The sequence below is a fragment of the Helianthus annuus genome, chromosome 15 (assembly GCF_002127325.2).
Source record: "Helianthus annuus cultivar XRQ/B chromosome 15, HanXRQr2.0-SUNRISE, whole genome shotgun sequence".
NCBI lineage: Eukaryota > Viridiplantae > Streptophyta > Magnoliopsida > Asterales > Asteraceae > Helianthus > Helianthus annuus.
This window is the reverse complement of record NC_035447.2, coordinates 139745600-139758982: the sequence shown is the minus strand read 5'-3', so window position 1 is coordinate 139758982 and position 13383 is coordinate 139745600. Positions and strand designations below refer to the sequence as shown.

Here is a 13383-nt window from a genome sequence, read left to right as displayed (position 1 = left end):
CCCCTCCTTTAAGGCTCGCTCAATCTCCAGCCGGAGACTGATGCAGTTATTTGTTACGTGGCCCGAGTCCTTGTGATAGTCACAATAGAGAGTGAGGTCCTGGTTTTTCTTGGACTTCATCGGCTGGGCCGGTCGCAGAAAATGCGCGTCCGTAAGCAGGACGTCGCTTGGTGACTGGGTAATCTCGGTCCAGTTACATTCCTGAGATTGGTTTTTCATCACCCGGTTTTCACGCTGGGCGTTTATGGTTGCCCTTGCGTCGGGCTGGCTGTTGTGCGGGACGTATGGTTTGGAATCACTGCCACGATTCCAAGTGTCCCGATTACGCTTATTATTGCGCTTAGTCTCTTGGCGGGAGGGCTGTCTTTCCACCTGGGGTGGTGCCTTACCAACATGCGATTTGAGGGACCGCTGAGTCTGGGCATATGTCTTGACTGCAGTCATGACATCTTCCCGTTTCTTTGGCAATCCGTCCTTGCCAGAGAGAGTCATAACCATCTGATCATCTCTAACCGCAACGATGAAGTGGTTACGTGCCATTTGGTCGGCAACGTCGCCTATCTCTAGGCATTCTTTGTTGAATCGGACGACGAATGCTTCTATTGATTCGTCGTCCCTGCGCCAGATGTTCATGACGTCCATGGAATCATGTTCATGGCGTCGTTGCTAGCTAAAATGCGTGAGGAACTTAGTTTCTAAGTCCTCTAATGAGGCCAGTGACGCAACTGGCAAAGAATCGAACCAGGCCCTCGCCAGGCCCGTGAGGGTCTGGGGGAAAAATTAACACCAGGTGGGTTCGTCCCACTTGCCGTTACATCCTGCGCCGGTGAATATGTTTCTGTGGTCGTCCGGATCGGACGAACCATTGTATTTCTCAATGTTTAATGGGAATTTTGTGGTGCTGACATCGGCGTTGGCGATTCTTGGGACAAACTTGGAGTTTTCGGCCGCAGATTTCGGCCTATAGGGTTAGCTCTCGGGGCGCTTCGCAGCCCTGAGGTATGTGTAGCGGGGGTGACTGGGAGGAACATAGTGTCGTCCTCCCGGTCTTCTGCTGGTAGCATGAGATTCCCTGCAATATGTATGGTCGTCCGGGTCGGTACGGCCATATCCTTCGTGATGGGACTGCGGTCCCAACCGGCTTTGAATGCCGGAGCCGTGGTGGTCTGTGGATTGTCGCATGTTATCGCCTTGAGGGCCTAGGCGGCTTTGTATTGGGCCTCTGGCACGAGACCCATATGAGGAATCGTCCTCATCGATTGTGCGGACCTCACAGTAAGAGGATCCGAGGTCTTCCGGCCTGCTTCGGGAGGCTGGGCGTGAAGGAACCCTGCCGTCGTATTGTAAAATACGACTCGCAGGGGTATGTGGTGCCGGGGTAGGCCCGGCTTGTACTTGCGCTTCCGCGCAAGCTCGATTGTATGTTGCGGCCAGCAGGGCTGCCTGCTGGTCATACCAGGCATGAGGATTCATGTCTGGAGGGATCACAGATGCGTACTATGAGAGATCGTGTCCAAACGTAAGGGATGCGCTCCCTTGCGTTGATGTGCCAATGTGGCCAGGATTTTGGGCTGGAGGAGCAGTCCTCAAAGGCCCTGGGTTGGTGGGGTTTAGGCTATCCCCTGTATTGTTGTTTAGACGATCTGACATGATCTTTTGAGAGGGAGAGGGATGATGAAAAAAGTGCTAAGAGTAGCGTTGGGCGCCAATGATGAAACAATGGTTAACCGGGCAGGGTTAACACACTGGTCTCGTCAAGAAGGGTTAATCCCTTCCTCTCGAGGATCGCTGGCTAGATCGTCCGCCGGTTGATCTCCTGCACAAGGAAACAAGCCGTGACTCGTAACAAGGAGGATGAGGTTGGGGGGTTCTCCTTGTTACCACTCTCCGGCGTGAGAATCAGTAGTCTGCTTGGGAAGCAAAGTATGATAGTAGTAGTAGTGAGAGAGTTGTGAAGAGATACCTCAAACCTGGTTTGGGGTTGGTATTTATAGCCGAGGAGTGAAGGAGGAGGTGGACGGATAGACTGACGACATGCTGCACCTTTGCAGGTGTGTCAGGCCTGTCAGTTGTGGAGGTGAAGCCACGTCAGCCTATCGCTTACGTAGACCTGACAGGCGGCTGTCATTGGTGCTACTTGCTCTGTGGTGTCAGTCCCACTTGCTGAGTGCACAGGATGCGGTGCGGGCCGCATCGCTGCTTGCGGTAACTCTAGATGTTCCCGCGTCTCATTCTTTGATCAAGAAATACGCGAGATGCGGTGCCAAGCCGCATCGTCGTCTGTGGTGACTGTTGCTGTTATCCAGCTCCCTTGTATTGATAGAAGTGTTCACTGGATGCGGTGCTAGGCCGCATCGCTGTGAGTACTTCCGTTTTCATACACCAGATGCGGTGCCATGCCGCATTACTATACCGTTCTCATATTCCATGTAAGTCCTCCTCCATCATTGGGTAGATTGGATTCGACCACTGTGTTCGCGCGTTCCCGCACGGACACAGGTAAGTTGTTAGCTAGTGGGGGTTTTGATAAGGGTAATGGTCACTCGCGGTCGTGCTGACGCGAGATCTGGGACCATACCCCTTCAGTAACCAAGATGTAACATGTGTACATACAAACCTTATGAAGTAATCATGTAACATGTGTACTTAAGACAAGAGGTATATACATCCATGTGATTATAACGCAACATATGTGTATAGCCACACAACATTATAATCAACAAATTGTATACCTATATTAATTTCAAACATAACCGAATAATAGTGAAATGACGGTAACGGCGTCACACGAAATTTCTGCTTTTACAACTTCAGCCCCTGACTTTGGTTATTTATCATCAAGTAGACATTTGAGATTTGACATTTGAGTCAGAGATATGGAAGACAGAATGCGATGCCACCTGCCATCGACGTGGACCTCCTCTGCTCGACTTTCTTTGCTGTTCACGGGTTCTCCGGTGTGTGACCGACTATGACGACGGTGGATCAAGAACAGAGGTGGCGACAGTGATCACGCAGTGACATTTCGGTGGGGGCAAGTCATGGCTGTGACGTTTGGCTTCTCCGACGAAGCCAACGGTGACGACGGCGGCGTTGTTACTACTTACTAGACCACGTTCTTTTACCGCAACGAGCCAACGGTGATGACAGCAGTGACATTTCGATGGGGCAAGTGATGGCTGTGACGGTGGATTGGCTAAAAACCACTCTTTACCATAGCCGCCAGTTTACGACCGGAGCATCAGTTTTTGCCGGTTTACGACCCCCGTATCTGGACGTCGTCTATCAGTGATATCACGGGTCAAGATTCAAGAACAAAGGGTGAAGGAGGGAGGTGCTTCGTGAAGGTGATGCTCAGCCGCTGACCACCGTGGTGAGGTGGCCGCGCCCCTCCAATGGTCTACAATAGCTGACGAAGGAATTTTGAGAAATGAAATAACTATGGTTGTTTTGATATTGGGTTTGGGTAAATGGTTTTGGGAAGATAATAGCTGACTAATGGATATTGCACGTGGTTTGTATCAAAAAAATTTTTTATTGCATTTATTATTTTATATTATGTTTTTTTTTTCGAACGGCAAATTTGGATCATGACGGATCACTGGAATATCATCGTGCCACCAGTAGAATCACCCGATCATATCCATCTCCACTAAGCAATAATGCCTATACAGCAATTCAGGAGGAAACCCAATAAATCTAGGAAAAAACCCCCTTTGTGGGAATCGAACCCATAACCTAATGATCATAAGCCTTATCCCACCACTAACATACCACTAAGCTATAATACCATGGGTTATTTTACATTATGTTAGTGTGAAATAAACCATATTCCCTTTACCTAAGATACTAAAGTCCACTTAGCTCGCGTCGTAACTTTCATGTCTAGGCCAATATAGGTTCGTATCGCGTATCAGGATGCGTTAACATATCATAGTGTTTAAAGTAAAATCTACATCCACGTCGCATCGTTTGGGTTTACATCAAGTTTTAATATCGGTATCTGTATCGCTATTTGGTTTTACCTGTTTCGTTACTATACCAAGTACTAGTACCGTAATGAACTGGACCAATACCAACCAAATTCCCGTGCAACGCGCGGAATAAAAATACTAGTTAATGAATTATTATGCAACATTCTATACACACAACCACATATATATGCAACATTTACGTACGGCACAACTAACTTATTAAAGTCACTTTTAAAGAAATATATAAAATTAAAGATAATAAAATTCTTGATTTTAAAGTATAATTCCTATTTACATAACAAAATATAAAAAAGTTACTTGATTTTACTGAAATTATAAAACTATATTTAACCAAAACAAAAACTAACTAGGTTATTTTTTTTTCCTTTAAGCTAATGTTTATCATCATGGCATCGCCCTAAAATCAATTTGAGTTACTTACGTTTTTCGTCAGTGTTATTTGTCAAAAAAATCACTATTTCAGTCCATTAGTTTATAAATTTGCTAAAACAGTCAATGTGCTTTCATTTTTGTAATAATTACGGTCCACCTTCGTTAACCCCATCTAATTCACCGTTAAGTTTTAATAAAATGACTAAAATACCCCTCAGCTAAAAAAAGTTATACATCCCCTCTCCCACATGCCACAGACCCCAATTTCTACTCTTTTTCCACAACATAAATTAGGGTTCCATCACAAAGATTCTCAATTTCCCACCCAATTCATCTACCTCCAATCCAAATTCCCCACTTCTCAACCCCCAAATTTCCCAATTCAACACTCGCCAAACCAATTCCTCAGAACACCCACATAAAACCAGTGTTCTCACCACTAAAAAAGAACAATTTCAAAGAAAAAAGAGTTTTACTTTCAAAAACGTACATGTGAAGCTAATTCATGCTCATCACGAGCTCTTTCACACTACATTTTCATCAAGTTTCAGCTTTTATGGCACGATCGCACCCTACCAAAAATTTTATATGGCCACCTTCTCCTTACCGGTACATCTGCCTTCTTTCACTGGAGTTTGCCCGTTGGAGCTTTGTAAAATCATGCCAAATAGCATCAATGTCACACAACTGCCAATGACCACCAACATTGAAGTTGCGGCATGCTAATGCGAAGAAATTAGATCGAAACTGTAAAACATAGAAAATAATAACTAAGTCGATCTAGGACCCGCACTTTGCGACGAACCTGTTAAACAGGGGAAAATAGACGATGTAAAAACATTGAACCACACACGCATACTGCGCCTTGTTAACTCACAAAATTTAGAATGAAGCGTAAAACAAAACGTAAAAACGTTGAACTACACACGTTACGTTGTGTTAACTCGTAAAATTTAGAACAAAACGTAAAACGGAAAATTTACGAAATATGAAAGTATATAGGACCAAAGTTGAAAGTAAAAAAGTTCTAAGGTTAAATTGTAAATAAAGGAAAAGTTTTAAGTTAAAAGAAAAAAAAATCAAATAGTTTTGGACTAAATGCAATTTATCAAATATTTTTGAGTTAAAAGTAAAAAAATCAAAATTGTATACTATTAATAGAAGAACTAAATGAATAGTAATAGTAATTATTTGTTTTAAAGGTTTTTTTATATGTGTTGTTTAGTGGTTTTTTATATGTATTATGTGTTTTTTATATATCTTATATAACTTGTGTTTGTTTTTTATCCATGTAAATTATGTGTCGGTATTTTTTGGTGATATCAAGATTTTTTCTCTATGAGTTGTTGTAACGAGTGTAGGTGGCGTAACAAAACAAACCAATACCGGTCAAATTCCCGCTGTGTTGGTATATTTTTGGTCATATCATGATTTTTTTTCTCTATTGGTGACTATAACAAGTGTCAGTACCGAAGTTAAACGAACTAATACCCACCCATAACGCAACGCGAGCATTTCCGGCGCAACGTGCGGATTTAATAGTTTTGAATATATAAATTTACAAAATTTTAAACAACTATTTAAAGAATCATATCTATCCATTTTAATACTCAATTAATATGCATCAATTTTTCTCATCATTATTCAATTCTAATGAATTTTATAAAGAAGGGAAAGGTGAAAGAAATAAATGCTGATGCTCCACACCTTGGCATGATGATTGATTGATTTATTTATAAAGAAACTAAAAACAAGAAACCAGAACCAGAACCAGATTTCTTTCTTTTCTTGGGTAAAGGATTTCTTTCTTTTCTTTGCCTTTTGCCTTTTTGATCTTTACCAATATCAACCCAAACAAAAAAATCTCATTTTAATTATTTCCCACTTCAAGATTCATCCTCAATTTCAGTTTTTTAAATCACCCATCTGTTTGGTTTGATCTTTATGCTCATTTCAAGAATCTTGAATTGGAATGCTTTGATCAGGTCAGTTTAGTTCTTATTATTTTTTTTTAATTAATTTTAGTGCATTGATCTATGGAGTATATGTGATTGTGGTTAGTATCTTGTTTGAATTCAGTGGTTGTGTGTTTATGTGATTTGCTCATTAGGGTAGGGTTTAATCCCTAATTTGAATTAGGGTCTGTGAACAGATTCTTATTTTGAAGTTGAATTTTGAAATGTGTGAATCCCAATTGGATTCATCCTAAAACTGCAAAAGTTTGAGCAAAGTTTCAAATATCTTGAAATTTTGATTTTAAAAATTGAATGCAGGGGTGTGGGTAGGTAGGGGTGTTTAATGGGTCGTGTTTATGGGTTGACGGGCTGAACTCGACATGAACCCAAAACTTCTGTCCGACACATTAACCCGGACTACACACAACACAAGTTTTTTTAGGCTACATGAAAACGACCCGTTTAACCCGATGTTTTATATATTTTATGCTTTTGCATGAAGTAAAAAAAAAAAATACAATTTATAATAAAATAATCAATGTATATAGACATAGACCAATTACATATAATCTATAAAACTTGATAATAATCTATTTTTATCTTTAAATTTACGGCATAAAATACTTGTGAAATCAAACAATTTAAAAAAAGAATAATAATTATAATATTATAGGGGTTAAATTAAATGGATCAACCAGTGGACGTGCCAGGCTGACTCGAACATGACCCGTTTAACTAAACGTGTTCACGTGCTTGACCCGAAACTGACCCAAATCCGTTTAGAAATTCAGACACCACCCTCAGGTTTGAGGGGGGAAAAACAACAATTGGAGGTTTCTAATATGCATATAAAATTTGACAGGTTAGAGATCAATGTTTTGGGTACAAGATGATATCCGAAAATTTAGTGGGTGAAGCATCACTTCATCAAGAACTCGAGGTTTTAAGTGTATCGAAACGCTTAGTTAGAAGCCTAAGCCAGAAGATAAAAAGAAAGAACCATGAAGATGAGCCAAACGGGATTTCGCTGAGGTGTCCAGCTCTATACACTCGTGGCGGCGGCTGCAAAGTTGGTGCAACCACCGGTGATGAGTTTGGTGAAATCGGTTGTCGAAGGCGTTCTGCAAGTTCCATCGAAGATGGAAAAGGGTATAAGCCCGTATGCGGGCCTGAGGATACGAATGTAGATTGCTTTTCACATGGGTTAAAAGAAAGGTTCCGGAGGAGAAGTATTCGGAAAGCTCCGGAAGTCGAAGGCGTACATGTGTTTTTACCGGATGATATTGTGGAGATGTGTTTGGTTCGACTCCCGTTGACTAGTCTTATGAAAGCCCGTTTAGTATGCAAAAAATGGAGGTTTTTGACCACAACGCCTCGGTTTATGCAAATGAGGCGTAACAGGCTCTATCAGAGCCCGTGGTTGTTTCTTTTCGGGGCGGTTAAATCTGGTTTTTGCTCACACGAAATACACGCGTTTGATGTTTCATCAAACAAATGGCATACAATCAGTTCAGAAGTTATTAAAGGCCGGTTCATGTTTTCAGTAGTTAGTATTCAGGAAAATGTCTACATTGTTGGGGGTTGTTCTAGTTTAACCAATTTCGGTAAACTGGACCGAAGTTCGGTTAAGACCCACAAAGGCGTTTTGGTGTTTAGCCCGTTAACAAACTTGTGGCATAAGGTTGCGTCCATGAAACACGCGAGGTCAAAACCAGTTCTTGGTGTATGTGAAGTCAACTCCGATAGTTTGACCATCAAAACTCAACATACTCGACAAGATCGACGTTTGGTCAGAACACGAATCAATGGAATATCCGACGTATATGAGGACCCACATAGGCTTTCGGTTAGGCGTCAACTAAGATACCCTTTCGATGAACCCGAGGTTACGTTGAGACCAAAAAACGAAAACCCAAGTGGGAAAGACTCTAGAAGGTTCTTAATTATCGCTGTAGGCGGTGTCGGATCGTGGGACGAACCGTTAGATTCTTGTGAAGTTTACGATTCTTCGTCCAATAAATGGACCGAAGTCCAAAGATTACCGGTTGATTTCGGGGTTGTGTGTTCGACCACCTTTTGTAACGGGTTGTTTTACGCGTACTCAGAAAGCGACAATCTTGCAGCGTATGACATCGAAAGGGGTTATTGGTTTAGAATCCAAACAACCACATTACCACCCCGTGTGCACGAGTACTACCCGACGATTATTTCGTGTGAGAATCGGTTGTTTATGGTGTCGGTTTCTTGGTGCGAAGGGGATGGCCAAATCGGGAGAAGAAACAAAGCGGTTAGAAAACTATGGGAGCTTGATCTTGTTTATCTTAACTGGGAAGAACTGTCCACACATCCAGATGCACCTATGGATTGGAACACAACATTTGTTGGTGACAAAAATATGATTTTTGGGGTTGAAATGTTCAAGATTTTTGGGCAGGTGTTGGATTTTTTGACAATGTTTGATGTTTCTGGTGGATCAAAGAATTGGGTTCATGTTTCAAGAAATCAAGTGGCTCATGAGTTGGATGCGAGTTCGTGTGCGACGAAAATGATGGCGGTTTTGCGTTTGTGACACGCAAATCGAGGAGCTCATGAGTTGGATAAATCTAGTGTGATGTGTATGGGCGGAACTAGAGAGGGTTTGTTGGTGATCCTGTTTTCTTAGCAAGGGTATGGTGTTATCGTTTTCTTTTAGTTTAACCGTATAAATTGTTGTCACGACAAAAAGAATTATCATAGGCTTATAGCATGATATAATGAACATTCTATTTGTTGTTTGATTTGATATTAACCCAAGTTGTGAAGTCAAATTTCTGAATTGTATTATTATTTCTTTTATTTTTTAACGGGTTAAATAGATATAGGAAATTACTTTTTTAGAAAAAAAAAAAAAAACTAGTCAAATAGGTTTAAACTTTAAACTCTACCAAACATACTGTGAAGATCAAATACAAATGAATTTTAACATACAAAATACCTTTAATGTGGATGAAGGTGGAGAAGAGGTAGACCAAAATTGATTTGGGATAGTGGATTAGACAGGACTTGCTAGAGTTGCACCAGGCAGGCATAGGGGAGTAGGTATAAGGTTAAAGGACTTTTACACTGTGTTCCCGAGTTTCATTAAATAAGAGAAAAGAAAAGATTTGGAAGGAAATAATTTTTAGTTGTGTTCCAGAGTTTTATTAAAGGAGAGAAGAGAAGAGAAAATGAAAAGTTTTTTTTCCTAAACTTAATCTTTCCAATTTGAAAAGAAATGGAGAGAAAAGAAAAGAAAATGAGAGAATCCTTTCTTTTCTCCCCTTAACTTAACTCGGGAATTAGGGGGAGGTATAATGGTGCCTTTAGTTGTTCTTATACTTTAGGTGGACTTTATTTGTGATTGTGATTATGTATGTCTATATGTTGTGCATAATGTTATACTGGTTCATGTTTTTATTATGATACTATTTCATCTTCCTTTTTGTTTTTTGTGTTTACTTAGTTTTGTTTTGTTCTTGTGCTATCTGTTTTAAGTCGGGTTCTCTCTGAAAATAAAGTTTGCCTACATCCTACCTTCTCCAAACCCTACAAATAACTTACCTATATTTGAAATTTAGTGGGTATAATTGTTGTATAAGAAATTTAAATTAAAATGTATTGGATGAAAATTTAAACGTTACATACTTTGAATAATACATACTTTAATTAAAAAGAACATAAAACTACTTAAATTAAATTGTTACAACAGCAAGCCACTTGGGCACTTCCGTGGTGGAGGCCAAGGTTCATTGGGTTCACGTGATACACCACCGCAAGTGAGGGTACCATGGCGTGATGACTCATTTTCGGGTTTATCATCTAGCTTGTGATGGTTGAAAAAGGTGGGGAAGAAGAAACGTGTGGCGATGTGGTTGGTTGTTGGTAGTGGCGGAAATAGCTCAAAATTTTAAGAGTATCCCAAAATTATTTTTTGGGATCAGAGGTACCCTTTGTATAACGAAGACGAAGTTGATGGGTATTTTTACACTATGGATACGAAGTTGAGGGGTATTTTACACTACGAAGACGGGGTTGAGCCGTAGCCCGTGCTTCCTACTAACACATTAGCTCAGCCCCTGGTTGTTGGTGGAAGGAAGTGATGAGCTAGTATAACGCCATAGCTAATTTGATCTCATAAGGGTTTAAGTGATAAATATAAGGTGTCACAATAGGATTAGTTGATGGTAAGAGTTCAAATAATGAAATTATGGAGTATTGGAGTGCCCGCCCCTAAAGAAAGGTCTTTAAGATTCCAAATACTATTCATCAGATCATCTCTAATGTGATGATAAACTTATCAGGTAGATCTCTAAACCCTTTTTAGATAATACTCCAATTTTATTGCGGTCCTCATGCATATAATCTCATTTAGAAAAGTTTACAGGTATGAAAAGATATAACCAAGGGTGTTTATTTATAGTAAAACAAAAAAGTACGGGCTAACGTTTCAGTTTTGAAATAACTAGATTTTTGCCCGCACCGCGCGTTGCGGCGGCGACATCACGTCAAATAAACCAAAAAATACCTTGAAGTGACACTTGCGATCCCATCCTAGCTTTGCAAGCTGATTCAATACACAATAATACAAACTAAAGTTAATTTGAAAAGCCCAAAAAAATAACAAACAAAGAAATAAAAACAACTATTCGACTACTAATTTCAAATTATGTTGGTGTGATTTAGCAACTAATAACCAAGTCAGTGATAGATTGGTATGAACAGTTTACATCTATGAATCCTACGAATCTAAAACATAATTAAATAACTTACATTGGATCAAGAAATTAAGAAGCCGAAGCCCAGTGGGTGGAGGTTTTGTTTTGCGGCCCAGCTTATATGTTTGGCGAGCAGGCTTTCCTCAGGATCCGTTTGGGCCCAAGTGAATCATGTCCAGCCCAGATTGTCAGGCCGAGAGCTGTGTCACCAGGGGTATTCTTATGCGGCCCAACTTTGGGCCCCTCAGTCAGCTTTATTGCTAATATCTGGGCCAACTCTCAAGTGCAGCTGCCGTAATTTTTTGAAGGCCCATTGCGGGTTTTATTGGTTCTTCGTGATGTAGCCCACTTATGGTGGGTTTTATGTATTAATATGTATAAGTGTGACTTTATGGTAGGGCTCGGGCTTACGTTTTTGTTAGGGGAATATATTATTCCTACATCAAAAGTTACCTTACACCTTTCGAAATTTACCCTAGAGATGTTAAAATTTATCCTACACAACCCGTAATTTATCATATACACATTGTAATTTATCCTACACTCTAAATTATTTTATTTTATTTCTTTGAAAAAATATATATTTTGAAGATAAGTTACAAATTTTAATGTAGTTAGCTATTAAAGAGGAATACTACTAATTAATGATTTTTATAGGTTTACCATATTACCCTTATAGTAACATTAATACTTATATTAAATGAAGTAAAATGAAGCATTCTTATTGGTAGAAATTTCTTCTTTTTTCTTCTTACAAAAAGTTTCTTCTCATTTGAACTCTTCACATCTATCTATTATACTAAAGCAAAATAGTGTTTGACTATTTGACTTTGATGTGGCTATTCTCTTTGGCCAGAGAATTGGGATTTTAGGCGGTATTTTCTTCTTCTCTCTAATTTCCTTCAATTCCTTCAATTCTCTGCGCGGTTTCTTTAGATTATATATGGAAGGTTGCAATCTTATTCAATAATTGGAAGTTTTATTAGGAAATTATGCAACCGTTTCCAATTATATCGATTATATACAAATTATTTCTTTTAATCGGATGTTTGAAACGATCACTGAAGAAGCCTGCTATGTTTTATGTTCATCATTAGACTTCGAAATACAAGGATCGGTAAGTTGGATTCCACCTCTGTATGTTAATTTTTAGTTTTTATTAGAAAACCCTAATTTTATTGTATGATTTGTATGTTGTTGTTGATGTTAAGGATCCGCTAATTGTTTTTTATATGAGATTTTAACCAGTTGATTGTTGTAATTTGTCTGTTTATTGATGTTCTAATACACCGTAATGGATTTCTATTTGTTTCTGGTGAATCCTCTTTTCTTAGTTTTCCAGTTCATTCATTCCATCATAAACCCTAATCGCTTATTTTGATTATGTATACAGATTTATTATGTTGCCATGTTGTTACGGAGTTTGAAAATTTAATAAAACAGACTTTTTGTTCTGTTTATTTGAATATAATATTGTTCTAATTTCAACTTTTTTGTGTGTATTCTTATTTTCTTTGCAGATATGGAAGTTGGGTTTCTGGTTCATATGACGGATCCGTATAAATCTGAGTTGGTTAGGAACTCTGCTTTATTTGCCAATTTTATTTTGTTAGATGTTATAAAGTAATAGAAATCCATGAAATGCTATTACGAATTCGTTTCTCAAGTGTTGTATGGTTTTGTGCAGTTAGTCTGCTGACAGCAGGCTTCTCTTGAGTGGTAGCAAGGACTCTACCTTGAAGGTAACATTAATTTTGTTCATAATTGATTATAAATAATGAATAATTCAGATCAATTCTATAAATTTACAAGTACTGTTTTAATTTGTTATTATCTTAAACATGTTATATATTTAGGTTTGGGATGTGAGGACACAGAAATTGAAGCAAGACCTTCCTGGTCATGAAGATGAGGTTATTATTTTTTTTAATTTATATTTTTTTTCTTAAAAAAAAGAAGGTTAACAAGAATAAAGGTCATTTCAACAAGATGATAATTATTATCATTCTTTTCTTTCAATTTGTTAAGGTTTTTGCTGTGGATTGGAGTTCAGATGGTGAGAAAGTTGCATCGGGTGGTCGGGATAGAGTTTTGAAGCTATGGATGGGTTAAAAAATTAAGAAAGCTTTTTGTATGTACTTCAAGGTGTACATGAACCATCTATTGCTCTCATATGGGTTGTGTTTCGTTATTAAGCATCAAACGCTTTACGTTCTTAGTTACATGTTTCCATTGTAAAGAACAGACATATGTAGACACATAGATGTATTATATGCATTTGTTATGTTTAGAATTCAGTTTTAAGTGAATTTACAGTGAAACATGATG

General features: G+C 39.0%; 1 protein-coding gene and 1 long non-coding RNA gene across 2 annotated transcripts; both read left to right on the top strand.

Moving 5' to 3' along the window:
• Window positions 1-6005: 6005 nt before the first annotated feature.
• Window positions 6006-9140, top strand: LOC110912667 (F-box/kelch-repeat protein At5g42360). Its single transcript, XM_022157442.2, has 2 exons — window positions 6006-6352; window positions 7185-9140. Exon 2 carries the CDS (start codon window positions 7212-7214, stop codon window positions 8889-8891), a length of 1680 nt encoding a protein of 559 aa, XP_022013134.1. The 5' UTR covers window positions 6006-6352; window positions 7185-7211; the 3' UTR covers window positions 8892-9140.
• Window positions 9141-12745: 3605 nt separating this feature from the next.
• On the top strand, window positions 12746-13127 carry LOC110910619. Its single transcript, XR_002576328.2, has 3 exons — window positions 12746-12797; window positions 12912-12968; window positions 13084-13127. It is a non-coding gene; the product is annotated as an uncharacterized LOC110910619 (long non-coding RNA).
• Window positions 13128-13383: the final 256 nt, after the last annotated feature.

What these genes read in the sequence shown, in the direction of transcription:
- LOC110912667 (XM_022157442.2), top strand. Translation starts at nt 7,212, where the DNA reads ATGATATCCGAAAATTTAGTGGGTGAAGCATCACTTCATCAAGAACTC.